This window comes from Cimex lectularius, unplaced genomic scaffold (assembly GCF_000648675.2).
Source record: "Cimex lectularius strain Harlan isolate CLEC.00 unplaced genomic scaffold, Clec_2.1 scaffold6, whole genome shotgun sequence".
In the NCBI taxonomy this organism is placed as follows: domain Eukaryota; kingdom Metazoa; phylum Arthropoda; class Insecta; order Hemiptera; family Cimicidae; genus Cimex; species Cimex lectularius.
In genome coordinates this window covers 429,736-454,588 of record NW_019392677.1, presented here as the reverse complement: position 1 = coordinate 454,588, position 24,853 = coordinate 429,736, and the positions used below count along the sequence as shown (strand labels likewise).

Genomic DNA, 24,853 nt, shown 5'->3' with positions numbered 1-24,853 from the left:
GTTTTATTTATTCACGCAAAGTTAGGGCTATTGGATCTTTATGATACCTAACGTGAGAGTGATTGATCGTAGATGAAGATAATCACGTTCATAATGCAATATCATATGAAATAAATCAGCATTGGACTTGAGTTTTGATTCTTTGCTTGTGGAAGAAGAGTGCATTGCACTTCCTGGTTACAGTTCGTCCCACACGTACTCATCCTTTTTAATATACTTAGCATGAGAAACTTAAAAAAAAAAACTATACTTTTCTACTCCAACTAATCTCATTACTAGATAATAGGGAAATGCAAAAATATTTTTAAAGTAAATTTCTCAGACGTCCTGGGTCAAAAAGAATGTGGCTTACGTTGGAATGAACTTGCCTGACCATCTCATCCTTTGCCGTCCCCGGATTCTTTGACCTTCAACCTTTCCCAGCATCAGGGTCTTCTCCAGTGAGTGCTCCCTTCTCATTTGGTAGCCAGCTTTGCTGAGTTGAGCTTCAGTTTCATCATCTGGCCTTCGAGGGAACAGTCAGGGTTGATTTATATTAGGATTGACTGATTTGAACTTCTTCCAGTCCAAGGGACCTCAAGAGTCTTCTCCAGCACCATAGTTCAAAAGAATCTCTAGCAGCCATACATGACTACTGGGAATACCAATGCCTTGACCATGTGGACTTTTGTTGGCAGGGAGATGTTAGATAATACATGACGGTAAAGAACAAACTACAAAACATTACTTCGATCTATCTACACTGGGCATAGATACACATCCACCACCTATCTAACATCCAACAAATCCAACCATTCCAATCAAAATTAGAATTCTCTTAACTCCTTACTATAACCTTAGCCAAAAACAAAGAGGGTTAACATTTGGCTGACTTCTCAAAGGACGTGTCCTCTGGGTGTAGTACTGATTAGTTTTACAAAAATTATAAATATGCAGTTTACCAACTAGCCAATTTAATAAGTGGGCTGATCGTCAAAAGTTTTTCTGGGACGTCATTCATTTCGAACAAACGTTCAGGTTTCAACCACTGGAAATTCCTATGTATGAATGTGACTTTTTTTTAAATAAGAGCTAGGGTACCACCTTTCTCTACATTGTGCAAAAAAATTGAAACCTATTCAAACTTGTGCTGTGGGATGGGAGGAAATCTGGCAAACCTAATCTCCTGGGTTGAACAATCCACCTGATTTCCATTACAGGAGTGAACGGGTCGGGTCGGATCGTGATCGTGATCGTGATCGATGGCGTGAAAAATATAGCAATAACCTAAAAAGCTCGGGAGGAAAGAAAACGCGAGAATTCATAACGGAAAACGGTTAGGTCCGATCACTGCCATAGTTCGTCCATCAGTTAGATAGAGGAATTTATTGGTCTCTAGGTGAAAACATCAAATTTTCAAAGGAACCTAAAATCAAAAACTCGACCCAACCTGTGGCGAACAAATCATCGTAATCCTAAACCAAGCTCAAACATGTTTTAGGGAGAAAATTGCTACAAACAAATGGGTTTAAAAAAATCTCCATCCCTTCTACACCAGTCATTTCGCTTTATATCATAAAGAGGAAAAAATCGAAAAAGCTTCAAACCCATAGGCGTTTCCCTTGTTTCTAGACCAATTTCTTTCCAGAGGATTTTAATCCCCTGCCTACATCAAAGGCAAATTTAATAAAGAAACGATTCATTATGAACTGAACAGTGGCGCTCAGAGAAAAATCTCATCTCCTTCGCATAAATGCGATGTTATAAATATATAAAAACAACAATTTAGTCAAAAAGTTTCATAATTTAGTTTAAAAACAAGACGATTCGACAAAATTTTATACTCTGGGACCAGTATGTTAATATCAACAACATTAAATCCTCCTATTTTACATCAGTTAAAACCCTAAATGTTATTTAACTATTGAATATGAATCGACGAGTTTGTGAGACTGCTGGGAGTTCATTTTGTTTGGGGCCGATGAACTTTTGAAACTCCGTTTATTTGATCACTTGGTAATAATATTCACATTAATCACGCCCTTTCATAAACAATGTCACTGGGATCACAGTTCCAACTGTATCTAGCTCGTTAAAGAAACAGGACAAAATTATTTTACACTAAAATTCGACTATATGTAATAATAAAAACGACTAATTGATAAAATGACTTAATAGAAACTAGATTTTTCTCATCGAAATCTGTTAGTCTACTGAACACGTTTAATTATTAATGACACAACCGTCAGGAAATTCTTTGTACATATTGATGGCAGAAGATCACCTTCAATGAGTATAAGAACTGGGGTCCTCCAAGGGTCTATTATTGGACAACCTTACAATCTTTATAAACGACCTTTGCAAGTTAAAAACTACAACTGAACTGACTCTTTTAGCTGGTGATACGGCTTTTATAAAAGAGCCTCCTAGGGTTGATCCGCAGAAAATTATCTGTAACTGTAGGCGTTTTAAATATAAAAAAATGGAAAGACTGGGGCAACACTGGTTACTCGATGAAGTCCGCACATTATCAATCAAGTAATAATAAATAAATCGCCAATATCATGTTTTAAGAATGTAAAATACCCTGAAATGTACCTAGATTCCAGACTTAATTATATTTTTATTAAATTTTTTTACTCTTCTTTATCTGTTGTTGACTTTTCATATTTCTTGGGTTTCTTTACAGGAACTGGACAACCATTTTTTTTTATTTGTGAACGTTTAGATGGTCCATTCTTTTGAGCTTTTTTTCCAGTGTGGTAACTAAAATGAAGTCTCTTGGGTTTCTTTTCAGGACTACTCATTTTCTTTTTATTGATATTGATTTCGGGGGCATCAGCCCCCATCATCGGTCTCATTTTCTTTTTGTAAAAAAAAACTTTCTATAAAGATACAAAAAACTCTTTTTTTTTCCTAAAGGAAAACGAGGATGATGCCCCCGAAATCGATGACAATAAAAATAAAATGGGTTTGATGTAGTTCCTGAAATTCTAGAAACCCAAGAGACTTAAAACCAAGAGACCATTTTAGTTACCACAATGAAAAAAAGCTCAAAAGAATGGACCATTCACAAATAAAAAAATAAATTGTACCATTCACAAATAAAAAAATAAATTGTACGCTAAGTCCATTAATATCCTTACGGTGCTCCCATTTTGGGAAATCTGTCTAAATCTAATTTTGCTAACCTCCAGGTAGTCCAAAAAATGCTGCTCTAAGAATTATAGGAGGGTTTCCACGTTGGACTCCGATAGACTACATGCACGTAACCATAAACATACTCAGCTAACACCCCTCACCTATAGAGCACGAGTAAATGATTACAATTCATAGGTAAATAGACCATTTGTACATATAAAATAAAAATATTTTCATTTATAATATAGAGAAGACTTGTACTACCGTAAATACAAACATAAAAAATTATGCACGTATTGTTTAAAAAATAATGAACCTATCGTAAGTCCTTGTCCGTTAGTCGATTTGTTGTGTATGGCATGAACTTAAATATTGAAACAACTACTATAAAAAATAATATACAATGAACATCACTCATACATCGAAAGAAACCTTTCCATTCTTAGCAGATTTTTGTCAAAGATTCACCATTAGTTGCTTCTTATCAGCAAAATAGTAAAATACCACCATGCAATCATTCAGTTTTAACAATATTTTTTTTCCAAATATATTTCTCAAAAAAGAACCGTTGCTTTGATCGATGTCCCCCATTGTGTGTAGATAAGTCAATTTTTTTCTTTTAAATCAACTGACTATTCAAACGGGTTTCATGAAAAAAGTGCGTCTTGACGTTTATCGAAACACCAATTACTTATAACCTATCGAGTTTTGAATCGAGTCAAATGTTTTCATGTTCAAAAAGGACGACCACTTGGATCAAATAGAAAGATCATTTCTGCAACAAAGCCAACGAGTTCATCGATTTATGACAGCTGAAAACTTTCTTCAAACCGACACCTTTTTCTTGTAACCAGAAATTTTGGCGTTCAGCATAGAATTTTTTAGGCCGATCCCCCCTCGAAATCGACTTATGAACTTGATTTTTTTTTAAATTTCAAGTCTTCGCATGATTCTCTTCAAATCAACATCTTTGCGCCCATAAATCCCATAGGAAGAGAATCAAAATTGACTAAATTCATATTAAATCTGAATCGTAATTTTTAAATTTAAAACCAGAGCTTTAGAAGCAATTCACGATTTGGGAATGTTTTCTCAAATAGTCTCTCGTCATAAAAAGGCCGAATATGCCTGCGATCGCGTATGAATTTAGATGATAAATTGTGACTATTTTCCATGTCCGTATAACAAACCGAACATGGTGCTATAAATTTATATTAATATCATTGAGTAAGGTATCGGCCTTCGATGACAATAGCAAAAACTTGGAGTTAATGTATGAAGCCACGAAGGGAAAAATTGTTTTCTGATTTCGAACTTTCGACCGATTTTGACGCCTTCCACAGGACTATATTTAATTAAGAAATTGTTTTAAAATAAACATACATATTTTTATTATATACATACACTTTTTTTTGTTAAACAGTAAAAAGAGTTTTTATTTAATGTAATTTCAAAAATGTTTCATAATTAAATACTCGTGATGAAGGCGTTCTGAGGACCGTTTAGTTAAGAAGTTTTTTAATACAGACTACATATATATAAAAATTCTTTTTGTTAAACATAAGAAAAAATTATGTTATGTGAATTTTAAATTTTTTTCTTATTTAAATTAAGAAAACAATATTAAAACTAAATAATTATATTAACAACGATTTAATTAAATTTAATAAAAAATTTAAAATGCACATTAAATATAAATGTTATGGCTTTTTTTCCCAAAAAATACTTTTAATTTTTTCTTAATTAAATAGTCCTCAGGACGCGTTCATTTTGAAAAAAAATTTATAATACAGATTAAATGTAACTTTTTTGACGGTTTTTTCCGAACTTTTTTTAAATATGTAGTGTATTTTAAATTTTTTTCTTAAATTAAATAGTCCTCAGGACGCCTTCATCAGGACTATTTAATTAAGGAAACACTCGAAATACACATTAAATATAAATTTTTTGAGTTTTTTTAAAATATGTATTTTTTTATTTTAATTAATGAGTCCTCAGGATGCCTACATCAGGATTATTTAATCATGAAAAACTTACACATTAAATATAAATTTTATGATGGTTTTACAATTTTTTTAAATATGTAATTTATTGTATTTTTTTCGTAATTAAATAGAATCCTAAGGATGCCTTCATCAGGATTATTTAATCACGAAAAACGGTAAAATGCTCATAAAATATCTTTTTTGACGGTTTTACAATTTAAAAAAAGTAATGTTTATTCTAATTTTTTCTTAATCAAATAGTCATCAGGCATCTGGTCCCACAGGACGCCTTCATCAGGACTATTAATTATAGAAAAATTTACAACACACATTTAATATAAATTTTTTGATGGTTTTACAATTATTTTTAAAATATGTAGTGTATTTTAATTTTTTCTTAATCAAATAGTCATCAGGCATCTGGTCCCACAGAACGCCTTCATCAGGACTCTATTAATTATAGAAAAATTTACAACACACATTGAAATTTTTTTTTTTACTGTGCAACAAAATTTTTTAAGTTCTTTTGTTAAAAAAATCGTAATTAAATAGACCTCAGGACTATTTAATTATGAAAAATTTTAAAATACACATCGAACATAAATTTTGTGATTATTTTTTCACAATTTTTTTCTTAATTAAATAGTCCTAAGAAAGAAGGCCGAATATCACAAAAATATTTTTTTAACCTTCTTGACTTCATACCTGATCTCCAGGTTTTTATTATTTTAATTTATCCATTTATGGTTAGTGATCTAATTGACCTTTACTTATTTCAGTTGTAATTAATGTCGAAGTTTCAAATTTCCAAGTAAATTTCATTGGAAAAGAACAAGCACATGGATCTAGGGCTATTTACTTGAACCAAAGTTTGCCTTTCTAAGAATGAGCATCATTCAGGTCGATGTTGTGATTTTCTTCAAATATGGCAATTCAAATTCTTCTTTACGAGTTTCGTTACATTAAAAAAAATTGATCTATTGTTCCATCGCCCCCGCCATTTGCAATCAATCTTATAAACTGCGGCCCCTTCGAGGAAATCCTGGGTGGCGCCCGTGTCACAAACAAATGAATAAAAAAAACTTTTCTTGCTAGAATTTCCGATGGGGCCTCGGCGCCCCTCCCGCGACATCCCAAGAAACGGCCGCAGGCGAAGAATGCTTGGAATGCTTCATGCCCCCACCACCAGCAAACAGCGAACGGCCGGCAACCACGGGCAAGAAACTACTGCACTATATCTCCGTCTCTCTTGCTCACAGTTAGGAATATTTAACCCCGGTGTGACGTCATATCCGCCCCCCTCTACGAGAGGATCAGTGCACTCTGCAGGGCGTGGCCGCCAAACGTTCCACACCGACGAACCCACAAGAGGCGTACAATCCTTCGGCAGTGTGTCGTCCGTCGTCGTATTGTCTGTTAGAAATTTATGAGAAAATATACCTTGTGTATCGTTGATGAAGATGTTCAAGAGCCATGCTGTTTCTTCAGGCGAGTCCGATGCCGCTTTCTTCTGAAGAGCCGATAATTGGTCATTCCCGAAATGCCTGCAAAAAAAATGTTTTTCAAAATAAAAAAACCAAAACAAAAAACTGTTTAGAAAGAGTGGGCCGAGTGTAGGGTAGGTCAGACTCAGACCTATAACGGTCGGATTTGAGAGAGCGTGGAGCAGCAGGCGACCTTCGGTTTCTCGCCCCCCTTCTTTCTTTGTCCGCTCCAAGCAGATGGAAGATGAACCCGACAGATGGGGAGATGAGGGAAAGAAAGAGCGCCGGAAGGGAGCGACTAGGTCCTTATTTCCGGTTACAAAATAACCGTCAAGGACAACTTCCACTGTTTATAATTTAAATTTGACATTAACGATTGGGACGGAATCCTTACGCACTCGGATCTCTTGGACGAGATAAGGGAGACAGGATGTTTACACAAAATTGTATGTATCTAGGAGATAAGCGAGTTATTAAACTGAAGGGAGATAGCTTTTTTTTCTCCTCAGTCTTTTATCTATTCCTGGGAGGGGCAGAACACAAACCTTGACGGGAAGAACCTTTGGCCTGTTGATTTCGGAAGTACTGACTTGTGCTTTCCTTTTGCGTAGACTAATGGAAAGAAAAGTGAATTTTTTTTTTTTAATTAACAGCAGACAACGGTATGCCATCAGCCGGCGTCAGACGAACAGTTCGTCACATCTGCTCTTGAACGACCCCACGCAACTATGCCGATCGGTTTACACGATCGCCGGATGTGAAACAGTGGAAATAATTAAATTTATTCTGGCAGAATCTGAGCTTAAAATATAAATAAAATAACGACAAGATATAAAAAAATAACAAGTTAGATAAAAGAAAAAATATCGGCACAGATAACGGAACGTGGTGTCGAACCCCGTATTGGGCGAAAAATTGAAGGACCTTCGCATCAAAAGAGAAAACGCTGGTAAGGATGGGATATGGCATATTAAAATCTTAAAAAATTAAACCAAGGATTAAAACAATAAAAATAAATTGAGGTGGGGTGCGTATACCACTTCACTTTTTGGGAAAAAATTTTTTTACACACAGAATGACTTCTCCACAGCAGACTGTGAGCAGAAGCAGTCCTTTCCAAAAAAATGAAGATTAAAACTCGCTAACGGTGTTTCCGGAGGATGTGAGAAGCGTGAAAAATCGTTATGTGTTATGTGTTTATGTATTTCTCGTTATTTTAATAGTATCTGTGGTACATACGAGAGGCTAGCCAACTAACACCAATAAGAGATAAAATATCATCTAAATTGCCGAAAGAAAGAAAAAGAAACAAGGTTAATGAGAATCCGCACTATAAAAATCGAAATTCTGATCAAATTGTCAACAGCTCGTAAAATAAAGCATGTGAATTATGTCGTCAATGTAGTAAGGTAGTAAAAATCTTTGCTTTTTGGTCGTCAATGTTGATTTTTGACTACTATCTTACTACAATGACACTGCAATGATTTCATGCAGTCTGGAGTTGTGAAACTACAAAACAGCACTTTCAGGTGTTCTTCAGGTCATTGATCAAAATGTCTAATGAACCATCTACCTGAACTACCAGCTCAATCTGATCCTAAGATATTACTGTAGATTCCCTGAAAAAAATTCGATGTATCAAAATACAAAGGGATAAAAGAGACGGCCCACAAGGCCTTCTGCACCTCGACCTGAATAGATCTATGGTGCTCCCCTGTTTTTATAACTCACTGTCCAGCTTCAGATTATTAATCAGCATCCGTAGCTTTGCCAGAGGCTCCTTAGCGTAGGACCTTGCTTGCGGTTTTTCTTGTCCTAGTTGCAAGAACCTGCATCTACGTAGACCTTCAGCGAAACATCAAATGTGTTCTGCGGTCTCTTCCTCCTGGGAGTATCTGAACAGTGTTTCTCTCTATCAGGTGCATGAGATTTCTCAAGTGGTCATGTCCTGTCAGGAGTCCAACCAGAATCCTGGTTCTGTTGCAATTACCTTCCGGTAATTCTTTTATAAGTTTTGCGGATGGTCCTATGAATCTCTTCGCGTGCCTCATACCTATGGTGTGTTCCACCAGGTTTTGAACTCATTAAGGATCCATTTTAAGATGTATCCTCTTTTGTGCCAGGATGCTAAGTACAGTAGTGAAACAGTAGTGTTCAGGACACAGAGAGTCCAGGTTGGCTCCCTCTTTGGCCAAAATGTCAACCTTTTCGTTGCTTCCATGCCCCAAGCGCTCAGGGACCCATGCCAGGGTAGTGTTCACTAAAAACGATTTTAATGTAACACAAATCATGCACCAAATTTTGATTTGTCAGATCAATTTTGCTCTGATTTGAAACATCAGAACAAATAACTACTCAAGTAGTTCAATTTGGAAGCTATCTAATAAGTGAGAATGCTTTTGAATTAGTAAAAGCACTGAAGTATACCGACAAGACCTAAGTGACAGGTAAATTTTCTAGTATTTTCCTTTCTGAAAGATTGCTCCCTGGGGAGGAAAATATCCAACCGTGGAGTCTGGACTATCGCCATCTTTTGCGTGTGTAATATTCTAATTGACATGACAATCTAACACCTAATGCCAGATCAAAATTTAAATCAACAGTTTAAGCTTTTCTATGAAATCTATTAAGCTTCCACTTCCTAGTGAATGATCATAAATAAATAAATGAAAATTTACGAAGTTTCTATCATCAAACAATCTCAAGGGTAGGTTGAGGGTTTAGGGTTGAAGCTAGTTTTCCAAACAAACTGTTTAATTTTAAGTCATTTTTATGAGGGTTTACGACAAAAACAACCCGATTAATTTTCAATATTCGCTCAATACGTTCGTGATGAGACAAGTATACATCCATTCTCATCAATGAGGCGGCGTTCTGCCGAGCCCCGTACGAGGATCAATAAGCGCCAGGGACGCTCGCTTGATCGAAATTGATCATCGCTGATCCGCCCGTTCTCGCTCGACCTAGCTCAATGCCGCCACTTTCACTGCAAGTTCATGAACGCAAGGTCGTCAATGTTGATTTTTGTGAATGAGGATTACTACTGGAGGTCCTCCAACAATATACCTCGACCTTAAGCAAAACCAAATAACAAATTCTACACGGTTGTAAAAAAATGTTTATAGGAAACACTTTTTGGCATTGTGGGCAAACAATGAGAAAACCGGTTTTACAAAAATATTTACAAACAATAAGGATAATTGTATCGAAAATGAACATTTTCCTGTCTCGTCAATAATAACTTAATAAAATCAAAAAAATAATAACAAATAATTGGTCTTCAAGCTACAAGTCAATGAGGAAAATCAACATTTTCCGGGCTTGCCAATAATAACTTAATAAAATAAAAAATAATTGGTCTTCAAACTGTTGTCAATGTGATCAAAATCGTCCATTAGGCGAAAGCACTTACTAAGTTAATATCCGTAATTTGATTAACTGTATGAAAATTTGGCCCCAGAGTTCAGTTGTTTATCGAAAACATGAGCTAGATTTTAAAAACATTACGGTTGGCTTGAAAGGTCCAGAACAGAGTATTATTTAAATCAAAAATGGCTTCGGTGGAGTATGGTGTTTAGTCGTTTCGTGTTACATCGGTCCGCCTGTCCTCGCTGGTTTGGCCTGTCGGACACATTTTGACATGTCTGTATCTTTATTCTTAAATGAAAAATTCCGCTTTTGAGTCTGTGGTGTACAGAACCAATTGTGTAGACGTTTCCTGTTTTATCGTTCTGCATATCCTCGTTGTTTTGGCCTGTCAGACACATTTCTGTATCTTTATTCTTTGATCGAGTATTAATTTTTCATGTGTTATCATTTTGTCATAAACGTGTCACAGGAACTCGGCTAAGAAAATCAAATATTACACCACTACTGAAGATGGCGAGAAGCCGAAGCCCAAGCTTCTATGTCTAGACCAAAATGAACAGCGCCCCAACAACTATCTCAAAATAGTTCGTTAGCATTGTAAATCAAAAACGAATGAAAAAAAAATCAAGGGATTTTTTTTACGATTTGGGTGTTCGTAATCTGAGATCCAAGGGCATAACGGCGTCTTAAAGATAGTACAATATTAATAAATATTAGACTTAACACTAATAAACGACAAACAAACAAGAACAGTTGATAAGATTGTCTGGAATTTTTGGGTCCGCCTGTTTCCGCTGTGCTTTCTGTAAAGCGGCCGAATAGCCCCCCCCCCTCGACATCCGTATCCTTCAAAGAACGGCCAAATGAAAAGGGGCATGGGTTCATTAACCGACAAACAGACATCCACGGATCGCGTAAAGCCGACACGCGTTCCTCTGACCAAGGACAACAACGAGAATGGGCGGACCCAGAAATGAACAGTAATGAACCGAGTTGCTGACAACAGTTCATTCACTCGGTTGCCCCGGCGGTTCGACCGGGATTTCAAATTAAAAAAATAAAACCATGCGATTCTGTCTTATCACATCGCCCATTGACGAGGAGAAGAGAAGGGTTCCATCTCCCACTTTTGCATGCGTATTCGAACCGGAAAAATTTTACTACCGAGGCAAGCTTTTGGTTCAACAAACAATGGTGTAGTGCGTTAAAAAATAAATGGATAAACAAATGAAACTGCATTTCAGTTGTTAGCATTTTAATTTTTGATTTAAATAGTGAGGAGCGGTCTGGATAGATGAATTTCAGAAGAATTTAGTTTCATAATTGATTTCTTCAAAATTTAAATATTGAAAAAGAAACATTTTCTCCGAAATAATCATTGTTTAAAAATCAAATTTGACTATGACACGTTTTTGATGGATGTAAGGACTTTCAATTATAATTATCCCTAACAAGAGGTTTTTTTAGGGAAATTTTTAGATTAATTTTTTGGTTTTTGTTTGAAAAAAAATCCATGATTTAAAAAAACCAATTTATTATTTGGTCTTGCTAATTTTCTCTGAACGCAAAGATTTAGATCCTGATGATGGGTGTTAATTCCCGTAACGAAAAATAAACGTTTATATAAATAATAATTTTTTTAAACAAAAAAACAAAACATATCCCTAACAAAAAAAATTTAAAAAAAGGTAAATTATAAAACTTACCAAGTTTGCACTCAATGATTTAGGGTTTACTTGAACATTTACAGTAATATCCCTGCGGTTTGATTAGAATTTTAGGGAGAGGATGACTCGTCAATTAGATTTTCGATTACGAATAGTTAACCCTAACAAGATATATTTTTTTTTGAAATTTTGTAGACTAATTTTTTAGTTTTTGTTATAAAAAAATTCCACGCTGTTTAAAAAAACATGTTTTTTTTTTACTTATTTAAACACATATAGGGGCCAAGATAATTTTCTCTGTCTTCACATTTTAGTATATTCACCACAGAAGAGAGTACCAACATTAAGATTATGTTGATGGGTGTAAATCCCCTAAACGTCTTAATAAATGACGTAAAAGTAATGAATTAACTTTTTTGAACAATATGTGATAAAAAAATTGACCAGTTTTTAAATGCGTATTTGCTGTTTCCACCGGTTTCAAATAGAAATAGTAGGCCAAACATTTCACAATATTTTCCGTTCATTTTTATTTTACGCATAATAAACTGCCGACATTGAATATTTATTTAATAAACAAATCCAAGGGATAAACGATAAATAATGACGACGTTACACCGTAGAAATTGCGCAGCGGCTGATTGTCTTTGACTCGGATCTACGTATTCTGACTATTTTTGAATACAATATTTTTTCCTTTTGTTTTTATAACCCGAGTTAGTGTTGAAATGTTGATCAAACAAACAACTCAAAGATCAGCGTTTTGATATATTTATTTTTTGGATATCCAATCACGTATGAAATTCCGACTTCCATGTCCCCTCATCACACGTTTTATAAGTTCGAACCCTACTCCAAAAAACCATGTTTTCTTTTGTTCTGAATCGAAAGGAAATGACAAACAAAAAGGGTTGGCCCAAGCTGATACACCCACACCCAACGAACGAGACTAAAGTTTTCCCACATTTTTTGACTTTTTGTTACTTTTTTGTATAAACAAGAGGTCATTTTAAACAAAAGTATTATTTATTCAACTAAGGATCGATAATTGATATTGTCGGTATCAATTTGTGCGTTCGGTTTGCGTAATCATTGCAACTTTTTTAACTATCGAAGGAAGAATGCTATCATCAAAACGAGTAAGTTTTGTAACTTAAGCTCAATAAATGAGGTCTGATATTAAAAGTAAAATATCATAATGGATAGCGGTTAAAAAGAACAGGGGTTACATATATGTATGTATGTACTGTTGTTTTTAACCGTTATCATTATAAACTTATACTTTTAATATTATGACGAAGCCCTCAAAATAAAGGTTGAAAGCTTGGCATAAGTTACAAAACTTACTTTTTTAATTATATATGAATGTTTGTTAATTCATTATTATTTTGGGTGATTTTTATCTTAAGTTTTCGTGTTGTGATTATTCGAGTGTTCACTTTAGCCTGGCCGTAAGAGTGAATTTATATCACGTAAATGAACAGGCTGTACTACAATTACGTCATATGGCGCGGTGAGGAGGAGGGGGGTGTTGAACGGAAAGTAACGCAGCGAGACCGGATCACTTTCCAACGAGTCCCGGGTGAGCGGGTCATTGAGAAGATCGGACAGAGTAGGAGCGGCTCATCGCCGTGGGAATAAAAACCGAGGAGCACGTGCACCGGCCATGTTGTAACGGAGGGGAAAAATGGCGGTTGCCGCGAGCCGAGCCGAGCCGAGAGCCAAATTGAAATAGTTCGAGGGTATAAGGGTTGTAAGAGGGGTGGAGACGAGAGAGGGGAGGGGCCCATTGCCGCAACCGCTTCGCCACGAAAGGCGTCGGTTCAAAACATAAAAAACCTTTTCCAAAAAAAAAAAAAAAAAACCTAGGTGAAATTTGTTAAAACGTTCGTCCTCGGCGATCCTCAGAGGAATAAAAGCGTACGAGAGGAAGAGAACTCAGAAGGGGGAAAAGGCCGAACAGGAAGCCTGAAAATGGACGCACACGTGTAGAAACGGGCCCGTCCGTTTCGATTCGATCCCGGATTAAAAAAAGCGTAACAAACGACTCACCTGAAGTGATTTCGGACGACACTCCATCACTGCACAATTTCATACTAACACAAACACCACGAGAACTAGAAAAATCCGAGATGGATCTGGGCTGGGACGGAGACGATGCGGGAGACCGTCCTTGTGCGACTGCCAGGGAGGAAATGGCCGCCAGAACGGTGCTCAGCAGCGCTCTCGGCGTGCCCGCGGCGGTCGGCGCAACCGCTGGTGACGGGAAGAGCCGCGTGGGCGCGCTAGAGGGGAGCCGGGACGGTAGCGGCCCCCCACCAAAAGGCGTTACCGATTAGCCGCCCCCCGCACACGACCCGACTCGTCCATTCAATCCCAGGGCGGGGGTGCCTTCCTTGTTATACGGATAATATTGCTTCCACGAAAAGGAAAGTATGACGCCATCATACAAACAGCTAGTCTTGAGGAAAAATAAGAAAAAAGGGGCTTTTGGCACAAGGTCAGCCGGTTAAGTGCACCATCAATAAAACAAAAAATATTTCATACAGAATTTGTTGAAGTCGTGAGGAGCGTTCAAGAATAAGGTAGTTTAGAAAAACCCTTTTTCATTTTTTCACTACGTTTCGACCTTTATTCGGGTCATCTTCAGGGCATGGGTAAATTACTAAATAGTCGTATCCACGATGTTTGTTGGATGTTAACTCGTGTTAACACGAACAGAGAAATGAGAGTTAGATAGTGAACGCTCCCTACTTTTCTTAGCATGTTAAACGTTAATTTTTCCTACGCATGGCGACTGGTAGAACCAAAAATATAGCTATAACTGTCCTTCAAGGCTTGTTGTTGTTTGTTATGGTTTTGTTTTGTGTTAAATTGTATGATGCCAGAAGTTAGTAAAAAAGGAAAATTAATCAACTTTAGGGGTGATTAGTGGCCGTTAATCAATGATTATTCGGAGATCGTGAGATGCGGTCTGGTGTGACGTAGGTTTCAGAAAAACGTTTTCTTTATCATGCCAACTTTTCGATCTTTATTTCTATTTTTTCGATTCTAGTATGTTGGGCACTCTCAACACGACACACAAGAATGGCACATCTACACGGAAAACAAACACTTTGAACCCTGAAGATGATCTCAATAAAGATCGAAACGGTCCCTAAACACCAAACATATAAAAAAACATTTGTTTCACACACAAACACTCTGGATCAAGGTAAGGTCTTGAAGAAGGAGGCAAATTCAGTTGTTACAGGCAAGCTTTCGGCCTATTTTAAAGTGATCATGAGGGCAAAAATTATATATGTCTACAGATTGACATGGACACAGTCAATGATAGCACTGAGTCGATATTCAAGCATATTTGAGATCGCCTGTAAAGAAAAATCGAAAAAAGAGATATGAAATAGGATTTCTATTCTTAATATTAGTTTCAAGTCAGTTTTGTTGTGGACAGGACATTAAGTCAATGGATATGTGTGCCATGTTATCCAATGCACTGTGAGAGAAAAAAAGACAATCTTTGTAGTTCAATGCCTCTAAGAAATAAGACAACACTTCTTTGTAGTTCAATGCCTCTATGAAATATGACAACACTAGTCATTTATTTATTTTTATAATTTGCATATACTAGAAAGAGCTTTCGTCACAAAATTTAAAATTCAATTCATTCATGTCCCTCTGTTTAATTGAACAGCTGAATAAAGATACAGTGCGTAAAACTTGATCAATCTTGTTTTTTTTTCTACATAATTTTTTTGTGCGTTCATGTAATGACAGACGTAAACAGTGCGTAAATCTTGATCAATCTTGTTTTTTTTTTCTACATAATTTTTTTTTGTGCGTTGACATAATGACAGACGTCATTTTATGAATATCACCTAAAAAGCTATGATTTGCGGAGGTTTCAACCTCTGGTTTATAATACATTCGAGTTAAGCCTCTCCTCAAATTTCTTCTAATGCGATTGTGCACTACACCAATAGAGAGAAAGGTTCAATACGGATGAATATGAAAAATATGTTACTTTTACGAGTAGCTTTCTTGAAATAAAATCCTTATAAGCCGAGCTTAAGTGTAGAAAAAAAGTGACCGCCAACCCGTTTAGGTGAAAAATACAAGAAAGACAGGACGGACATCAGGAAATTGGAAATGCTGGATATGCTGAAGGCATAAAGTAAATTTGACGTATTTATTGAGCGGGTAGGACGAAAGTGAGGAGGCGGCAAAGGTCAAAGGTAGCTGCCCCCACGACCCTCCTCGTTATTTCCGCCACTCGCTCTCGCATGGGTCGGGGGCGGTTCATTGAGGAAGCCGCCGTAGGTCACAAAGCTTTCTCGCCCGACCTTAGAGATATTAGCCCATTCCCTGATTCCATGGTCAAAGTGTGTCATTAAAGATTCGCAAATTACGATAACGTCAGAATGACCCACGTGCAGTACTTTTGTCATTTGTGTTTCGTACGGGCTAGTTTGAAGTATAAAAATTATCTATGTTTGAAAAAATTGAATCACAAATAATCAAAGAACGGAAAATCCAACGTCGCAACGAAGTCGCTGGCACTTCTGGGATTGTGGTTATCGTGAGATGAAAGTGCCGAAATTGAGGACATCCAAGAGGAAAATGGAGAAGAGTCACCAAGACAGAGAAAGTTCCAAAGTAAATTGTAAAAAAAATCCAAATCTTAAATTGGCCGGGAATTTCCAGTCCGTAAAAGTAGTTTATCCTGAAAAATATTTGGTAGGTTCCTCTTTTGATAATTTTCTACTCTAACTCCTACTAAGAGATTTAGATATTTACTAATTGTATGTTATTAACATAATCGTCAATAGGTTAATCTTGACATTGAAAGATCAAATTGATTTTCTTGCCAGACTTTATTTTTCGGGGTAGGGGATGTACCGGATTAAAAAAAAGGTGTGGCGATGAAAAGAGGGCCGCGGGTTCATTGGAATGAGTCGAGCGAATGAGTTTATGTTGTCCGGGAGGAAGTCTGGACAGTGGCATCTCTGGAATGCAGACCTTCACAACTTTCTGGCTTCCAGGAAACGAAACCCAATTCGGACCTTCTGGGGGCACGCATGCGGACCTCGAAGAAGTGTTTCTGACCCTCGGACAACCGCGTGCTCTCCGAGGCAAAACTGGTACGATACAGTTATTGTGAACCGAATTATAGAAAATTCTGTTCCAATTCGTCCCGAAAAACTCAAATCCGGCCCTGTTGACATTCTTCAAAAATTACGGTCCCAGGCTAACAGAAAAGAGGTAGTAAAGAACGGGGATTTCCAGGCAAGGACCGCTTTAAACTTCGCGGTAACCATTAACTCTAGTTTCTAAAAGTCCTGAAATACCAGAACCAGGCTAGATCGATGTAGTAAAGTTTCGATTCCACGCCTAAGAGGAGCTTTTGTTTACTCAATCACCCACAAAACGAGCAAACTATTTCATTAGAAAAGAAAAGCGAAAAGTTTGGATACTTGGAAAAAAAATTTAATTCGGTCTATTATCAGTGTCACCATGATCTCATACATGGTGTTAGTAGATTACTCATCATATGAAATGAAATTTGAGCCTACACTTTTTTTATGTATGCACGTTGGCCAATTTATTCAGGTGACTTTTGTACTTTTTCTTTCAAAATAACCTAAATGTTACCGAGAATCAAATAGATTACTCGACATTTGAAAAATGGCAAAAAGGAGGGAAAATTCAAAAGGTGGGGTTGGGATGGGAAGTCATCAAGTGTCCGAGTGGATCGAAGTCATGATAGCTCAAGTGGTAGAGGAGCGGCATATCTAGCCGAAGATCGTGGGTTCGAATCCCGCTCGTGACACTGACCTTTTTTATCTCCACTAAAAACCTTAATTAATTGAATGGTCAAGCGGACCACGAAAACTAGTGAATTTCAAAATAACTTTTAGAAATGACCATTTTGTATTCGTTAAATTGCATTGGGCAGCTGTCGGAAAAAGTGAATAAAATAAAAATTGATCAACTCTGGTCTGAAAAAAATTATATTTTTCTGAAATTTCAAACTTATAGTGGATATATTGTATATATTCACTGTATCATGGGGAACGTGGATCAAACTGTATTCCAGGTGTGTGAATTAAATATTTATTAAATTATATTATAATTAATTTAAGTTCATTACTTTATATCGAAAATTTATTTTTAAATTTATAGAGGAAAATATTTCGGGAAAAAAAAGAGGCAAATCCTAATGTAAACACCGCCTGCACAGCATTGCGAAAATACGTCACAAACACCACACAAACGTCACAAACTTGAGGCCCCATTCATAAATAGTTTGTCCTCATAAAAATCTCGTAGTGGGGCATCGAAGAAAAATGATGAATCATAATACCCTTTAATAGCTGGCGTTTCGAAAAAGGAACCGCGAGCCGTCAAAAGAATGGCATTTCACGTATTTACCCTACGGGACGATTCCACGAAAGCTTTTACGAATACATTCTTCGTATTAATATAGAATTTACAAGATAGTAATTAATGAAAATGGTGTAACTTCATTTTTATGAGTAAAAGGGGGGAAAAAGGTTTCTAATATTACAATCATACCAAATTTGGGAAATACCTGCTGTACTGTTGTTTTAATTCTAGGAATAAGCAAAAACAAAAAGCTCCTTGTATTGCGGATCTAAAAATAAAAATAACAACACGAATAATCTTGAATACGTGACTAGGAAAATCAATGACCGAGTGGGTATAAATGAGTGAGAGATAAAGGACATATAAGCTGGAACAACGAGTGAATCAAAGAGAGTCAGTAATTGATCAATCAGAGAATTGATTCAATGGTGCGTCTGTGAATGTTTGGTTATTGAGTCAAAGTGAGATTCAGTGATTGGTTGGCTAAGGAGTCAATGAATGAATCACTCACTAAGAGGCTTAAGTGATCATGGAATGTGTAGGTGTCTGGTGAGTGAATCAATAAAGATTTACTTGTGAATAATTTAATGAGATTGGGTAGCGATACAGTGAAAGAATGAACCAATGAGTAAACGACTGTTGAACGGTAAGGACGGTGATTGATTGAATCAGGGAGTGAGTCGGTAAATGATTTTTTGGTGTGTCAGAGGGGCAATGGTCGAACAGACAATGATTTCATGGGTGACAAAAGGGCCATTGTTTGTCAAACCACAAGAACGAGTGAATGTTTGGTATCAGTAAATGTGTAAATGGAGGTACATGTAAGTGATCAACGAATGAATCAAAGAGCTAGGGTTATAGGTATGTCAATAATTGATCGATCAGTGAATTGATTCAATGGTTAGTCAGTGAGTGTTTGGTTATTGAGTCAAAGTGAAATTCAGTGATTGGTTGGCTAGTGAGTCAATGTCTGAATCACTAAGTGATCAATGAATGAGTAGTTTGGTGAGTGAATCAATAAACTTACTTGTGAATAATGGGTAGCGAATAATCATGATTTCATGAGCGACTAAAGGTTCAATGTTTGTCAAAGTATAAGAACGACCTTTGGCTCAGAAAATGTGTCTATGATTGATTGAGTGACCAAGGTGTGAATCAATGAATGAAGCAGTGAAAGAATGGTTGATTAAATGATTGTTGAAAGATGGTGAGGCAATGAATAACTGAATCAGAGAATGAGTCGGTGAGTGATGTTTAATGAGTCACCGTGTGTCGGTTAGTCAGTGGTCGAACAGTCAATGATTTCATGAGTGATAGAAGAGTGAATCAATGTTTGTCAAAGTAGAGTACAAGAACGAGTGAATGATTAGCGTCATGATTGATTTAGTGATCAGGGAGTGAATTCTTTATTGAGTCAGAGATGTTCTAAGTAATCGATAAGGTTGTGAGGGTGAGAAAGACCTATCAAAATATGTGGTCATAGAATTGAAATAAAAATGAATGCGTTGGGCTGAGTTTTTGCCAAAAATAACAGAAAAATGTGTAAATTACGAACAATGATTTGTGTCAGAAAGGAGCCCGGTGTAAGGAAATCCCTTTTCGACCAATTACCATACTTCAATTTTCATGGAAGCAAAAGTTGAACAGTAAATGTTGGCCGAGCCGTCTAGATTCGGCACGTGCAACTCTCGAGCGAATTTATTCGACCCCGGTTTTATTCATTAGGTTTTCGAATCCAACAGGTAGCTGATAATTACAAACCACGACCCTAAACCGACCGCGACGCAACAGATTTTACAACCATTAACTGATCGTTTCGGTGTTTAGCCGGCCAAAGGTCCTTTATTATGAGATGATCCAGAAGAGAGGTTCAGGTTCGGCCTCATTCTCATTGCCATCTTCCATATCTCCGCAGGTATGTCTGTTACAAATCCCGCCTAGTTCACGTTTGCCTAAATTTTCATTTTGGTTAAATCGTACATTCTTCACAAAACGAAAATTTAAAAGTCTCATTATTGTGCACTAGACATTGCTAGATCAAGAAAATAAACCCGAACTGGGGTCGTCTTGTTATCACAGACTAATAACTGGGGTTGATCTGCGGATCTGTCTAAAGGGATGGATCCGTCTATTCTCGCTGGTTTACACCGCACTGCATTTAGGCAGGAAGTGCAACTACTACAGCCCTTTATTCTTTACCTCGTCCCAAGACTGCGAACTAACGACAAAAAAATCTATGAATTTTTGTTTAAATAATGTGTTAATTATCTTATTGTTGTAAGTTTGTAATTAAATAAAAAAATAAAATAAAAATATTGGGTTAATTGTGTTACAAACTGACAAAACGACGGAAAGTAGTGTCTTCTAGAATGAAATATACACAAAAATGGAAGACAGTCTGATGAAAGTAGATATAAAAAAAGTAAAAAAGGATCCTACTACATTACCATAATAAGCTTGGAAGAATAAGGTAATTAACTAATTATTTAAATAAAAATTCATAGATTATTGGCAAAAGAAAATAAGTACAACGTACGCAGTGGCTTCTTCCACAAATGTATGGAGTGTACAAGTGTACCCAAAAAGGCAAAAAAATTCACTTGTATGGAAGAAAAACGTTGAAATTATATTTTTCATTTTATATTCGTGACAAGTAAAACAAAAAAATTAAAACAAATAAAGTGTAATGTTATGTATTATATTAACAAGTATCGATTGAGCTATATAAAACATGTAGTTCACATTAAATTAATTAATCACATTAAAATAATGGAGAAAAAATTATTAATAGTCAAAATGGTTATTTGGAGGTCGTTAGATGCGGTCTAGTGTGACGTAAGTTTTAGAAAAACTTTTCGTTTATCTTGCCAACGTTTCGATCTTTATTGAAATCATCTTCAGGGCTCAAAGTGCTTGTTTTCCGTGTAGATGTCGTTCTTGTGTGTCGTGTGCCGACAATAATGACACATCTACACGGAAAACGAACACTTTGAGCCCTGAAAATGATCGCAATAAAGATCGAACATTGGCACGATAAAGAAAATGTTTTTCTAAATAATCCTTAAGTATTGATCACTAAACACCACACAAAAATAGTCAAAATGTAACAAATATTGTTTGGAAAAATCCACGTCTTTCCTTTCTACCTGCTCGAAAATAAAAAAGAAATCTGCCTCGTGGGTGGGCAGTAAGCTTCATTACATTTTGTGCATGCACATGCGCATATGTTTATCCAATCGGTATAAAATTCTTGGAGGATCTAAAAAAGCAGGCCTGAACATTTGTTAAAAATCCGAATGCAATTCATAGACCATCTAGAAGCCAACCATCTATCAAAATTGCATAAAAATTGTTATCACGGTTTAGGAGTTTTACCGGGTTGCAAGGAATTGACCGCGGAGAGACGAACAAAATTTGTTCAGAAAGATCTGAAAGGTAAAATGGGAATGGAAATTTCGATTTTGGAGGGGTATAATTTTTTTTTTACTTCTCGCATGAATACAAGCCTTCCCTACCAACGGTAGTTCGGAAGAAAAAATCAGTTAAGGACTATGGCATGCCAGGAACTCGCCCCGGCCTGGGCATTCCGGAAGTAAGAGAGTAACAAAATGAAGCCACGCGTGCCCATTCGTGTCTAAATGTTATTCCCAGGTAAAAGTTTTTCTCTCAAATTTCTATACAATTATTTTGTCAATAAAAAATGCCTGCTTTTCTGTTAGGAAGGACTATGTCGTGTTACTGGCAAACCAAACAAAATTACTTGATTCCTGTGGATCTTTCCCCCTCCGAAGAATAGTGGCCAATGAATTAAATATAAAGACTTCGATTACAATTGTAAAAGGACTTTAATTAAAATATAAAAAAAAGAATAACAACAAAAGAATGGTGGCTTTGCCGTGCTTCAGCACATTATTTTTAAACAAGAAATAAATAAACAAATTCATTAATCAAAAAAAGGCTCACTGACGTTGAAAAAAAAGTCCAAAAAAATTCAAGTTAATGGGTTAAATCGCAAATTTCTTCCGATCAAAAACAACTTCCAACCTCAGGAAACATCTAAGAGAGACTCCGCGGTTCTATCAATTCCCGACGAGTTCGGCGCTTCAACCAGTATGGCGAAATATGGTCATTGTTGATGCTCTGGCATTATAAATATTTCCCCCTTTGGGAAAAAAGAAAGAAAAAAAATCCTGTACTATCCCAAGTACATGTGTAAAATTGAACGTAGTGTATCAGTTGTGGACGTTGCAGTATCAGACAAGAAGCTCAAAATCTAATTGATTTCATGAAAATGTTTCCTGAGGTCGGAAGTTGTTCGTGGTCGAAAGAAATTTTGCGGACTTGAGCAATTAACTTGGATTTTTTGGACTTTTTTTCAACGCAAGTAGCTTTTTTTTAATGCGTTTGGTTATTAATTTCTTGTTTACAAATAATGTGCTGAAGCACGGCAGAGCCGCCATTCTTTTGTTGTCCATTTTTTTATATTTTAATTAAAGTCGAAGTCACGATAGCTCAAGTAGTAGAGCAGCGGCACATCTAGCCGAAGGTCGTGGGTTCGAATCATGCTCCTGACAGTGACTTTTTTATCTCAACTAAAAACCTTAATTAATTGAAAGATATTAATTGATCAAGCGGACCACGAAAACTAGTGAATTTTAATTAAAGTCCTTTTTTTATACAATTGTAATCGAAGTATGTATTTTTAATTCCTATGCCACTATTCTTCGGACGGGGAAAGATCCACAAGAATTATGCCTTAATTTTGTTTGGTTAATAGTACCACGATATAGTCCGTCATACTGTCAATCGAAGTAGTTTGAAGTTTAATACTTTAATCTTCAAACATGTGTTAAGAATTGTTCTGTTTATGCACAATAGACACAATTATCCAGACAGAATTGCTTAAAATTTGGGATTATTGGTGCAACCTTACAAAATAAAATCTATGCCAAGCAAGGGGTTCTTGCCTAGTATGAAGAATGCGGTCCTTCAAGGCGCGGATGTGAAAACGAGCTGATCCCACGTTCGGCTTAGATCAAAAATGATATTTTTTGATTTTAAATTAAATATTTAATTTTATCGGATAAGGACGAGAGGAAAAAGATCGCTTGAGGAAGAGTAGACATTTATGAAACGTATAAAACGTAGCCGTTTTCCTTATTCGGTTTTAAGAAAGATTCTTCGGCATTTTGTGACAAAAATGGGTATTTCTTCGGCTTACATGTGTCAAGTGTTTTACCCGGCACGGACATGGTACAGAAAATAAAGGTGCACAAATTACAAGCCTGCTGAAAGGGGGGCCAAGCGGTTTTTGAATAATTCAGCATTCCCGGAGACAAGGGTTGTAAAATATTTCGAGTAGTTCGCGCTCAGCATTGGCACGGTTTCTCGAGTCGCAGGCCGAAATCTAGTCTCGCCCTGAGCCCCCCACCCCGAAAAAAAAGAAAAAAAAGGGTGACGAGGACCCCTTCTTTTTGTGGCCGAGGCGCCTTCCGAGAAGGGGAGAGCCCTTTCACACACCGAGGGGCTCAGGATGGCCATGGCCAAGAGGCCGAAGAAGATTCCACTCCTATTCCCCTACGGCCTTCGATCCATCCGGCAAGCAGGGTCAGCTTTTTGGCGGGAACCGACCGTGGGAACGTGGTCTACTTACTTTGGAGAAAGAAAAAAACTACAGCAGTATATAATCCAGGAAAAAAAAACTCCTTTCTGTTTATACATTTATCGCCAAGACTAATAGTATGTGTGGAAAAACAAACTTGTTTGGCAATTTCTTTCAACACCGCAGTACGTCCGTCATTTTACGCTTTATTAAAATCTGAATCTCCAGAAAATTTCTGTGACTGAAATTCCTTTGCGCCATTATACATATAACATTATACAATAAGAATTGAAGAAAGTAAATATATCTTTCAAATTTCGAACAAGGTAAAATGTCTACATACCTATAAGAACTCCCATGCCACTAGAAACCACAAGGACAACTACTGACGTGGAGAAATCGTTTGACTCTGTTTGGCACCGCCATATCATCTTTGAATGCGAAACAACGGCTCAATGGACATTTAACGTAACATACAGAAAAACCTAGGTAATGAAAATTGTAGCAGCGACAGTCAATGACCTGATACATGAAAAAGGATTGAGTCTATTGCACTGAACTATGTTACTAGGAAGGTATAAATGCCAGAAGGCTGCAGTGCCTGGGAAGCACAAACCCCACTTCATAGTTTTATTATCGCCATGTCCTTCAGGCAATACAAAATTTATTATTTGGTAGTTACTCCCCAGCCCCGCTGATTTTTGTTAATTCATGAATCAGGCAGACCAAGATGATAGGTAGACGATAAACAATACGTTTATCACCCCGAATAGGATGAAATCTCACAATATAAAATTGGTTATGGAATTTAAACAAATTTACACACAAAACTCAATTTGTGCTTATCTATTAAATAAGGGTGAATAAATAGTTAACATAGAAAGGTATCTAGAATAGCTCATTTCAAGTGTAAAAATACAGCATTTTCAACTGTCAATGGCGTTTTCACCACTTCGCGGAAGAGAAAGCAAAGCGGTTTTCCCGTTCCATTAACCCGCAAGTAGTAAACAATGACGCAGGTAATTTCGGCATAGTTTTCGGAATACAATGAATTTCAGATGTTATTAGAACATATTTTGTTCAAAATCATCATCAATTTGAAAAATCGCCACGATATTTCATACCAACCTACCAAGTGATGAAATATATTCAACAGTTCGAGAACATCCAATTTGTCAAAGTTACAACTAGCATTTTTTAAGCATTTCAAATATTTAATTTATACATTTTTTTAATCTG

At 36.5% G+C, this 24,853-nt stretch overlaps 1 protein-coding gene across 3 annotated transcripts in view; it reads right to left on the bottom strand.

Annotated features, from left to right (window-relative positions):
- The window catches only part of LOC106673830 (serine/threonine-protein phosphatase 4 regulatory subunit 1-like), a 226,181-nt gene that overhangs the window by 12,219 nt on the left and 189,109 nt on the right, over positions 1-24,853 (bottom strand). For all 3 annotated transcript variants that reach the window (XM_014406143.2, XM_014406142.2, XM_014406145.2), the window contains one exon: positions 6,546-6,649. In XM_014406143.2, coding sequence (XP_014261629.1) covers positions 6,546-6,649 — 104 coding nt within the window. The remainder of the gene's footprint in view (positions 1-6,545; positions 6,650-24,853) is intronic.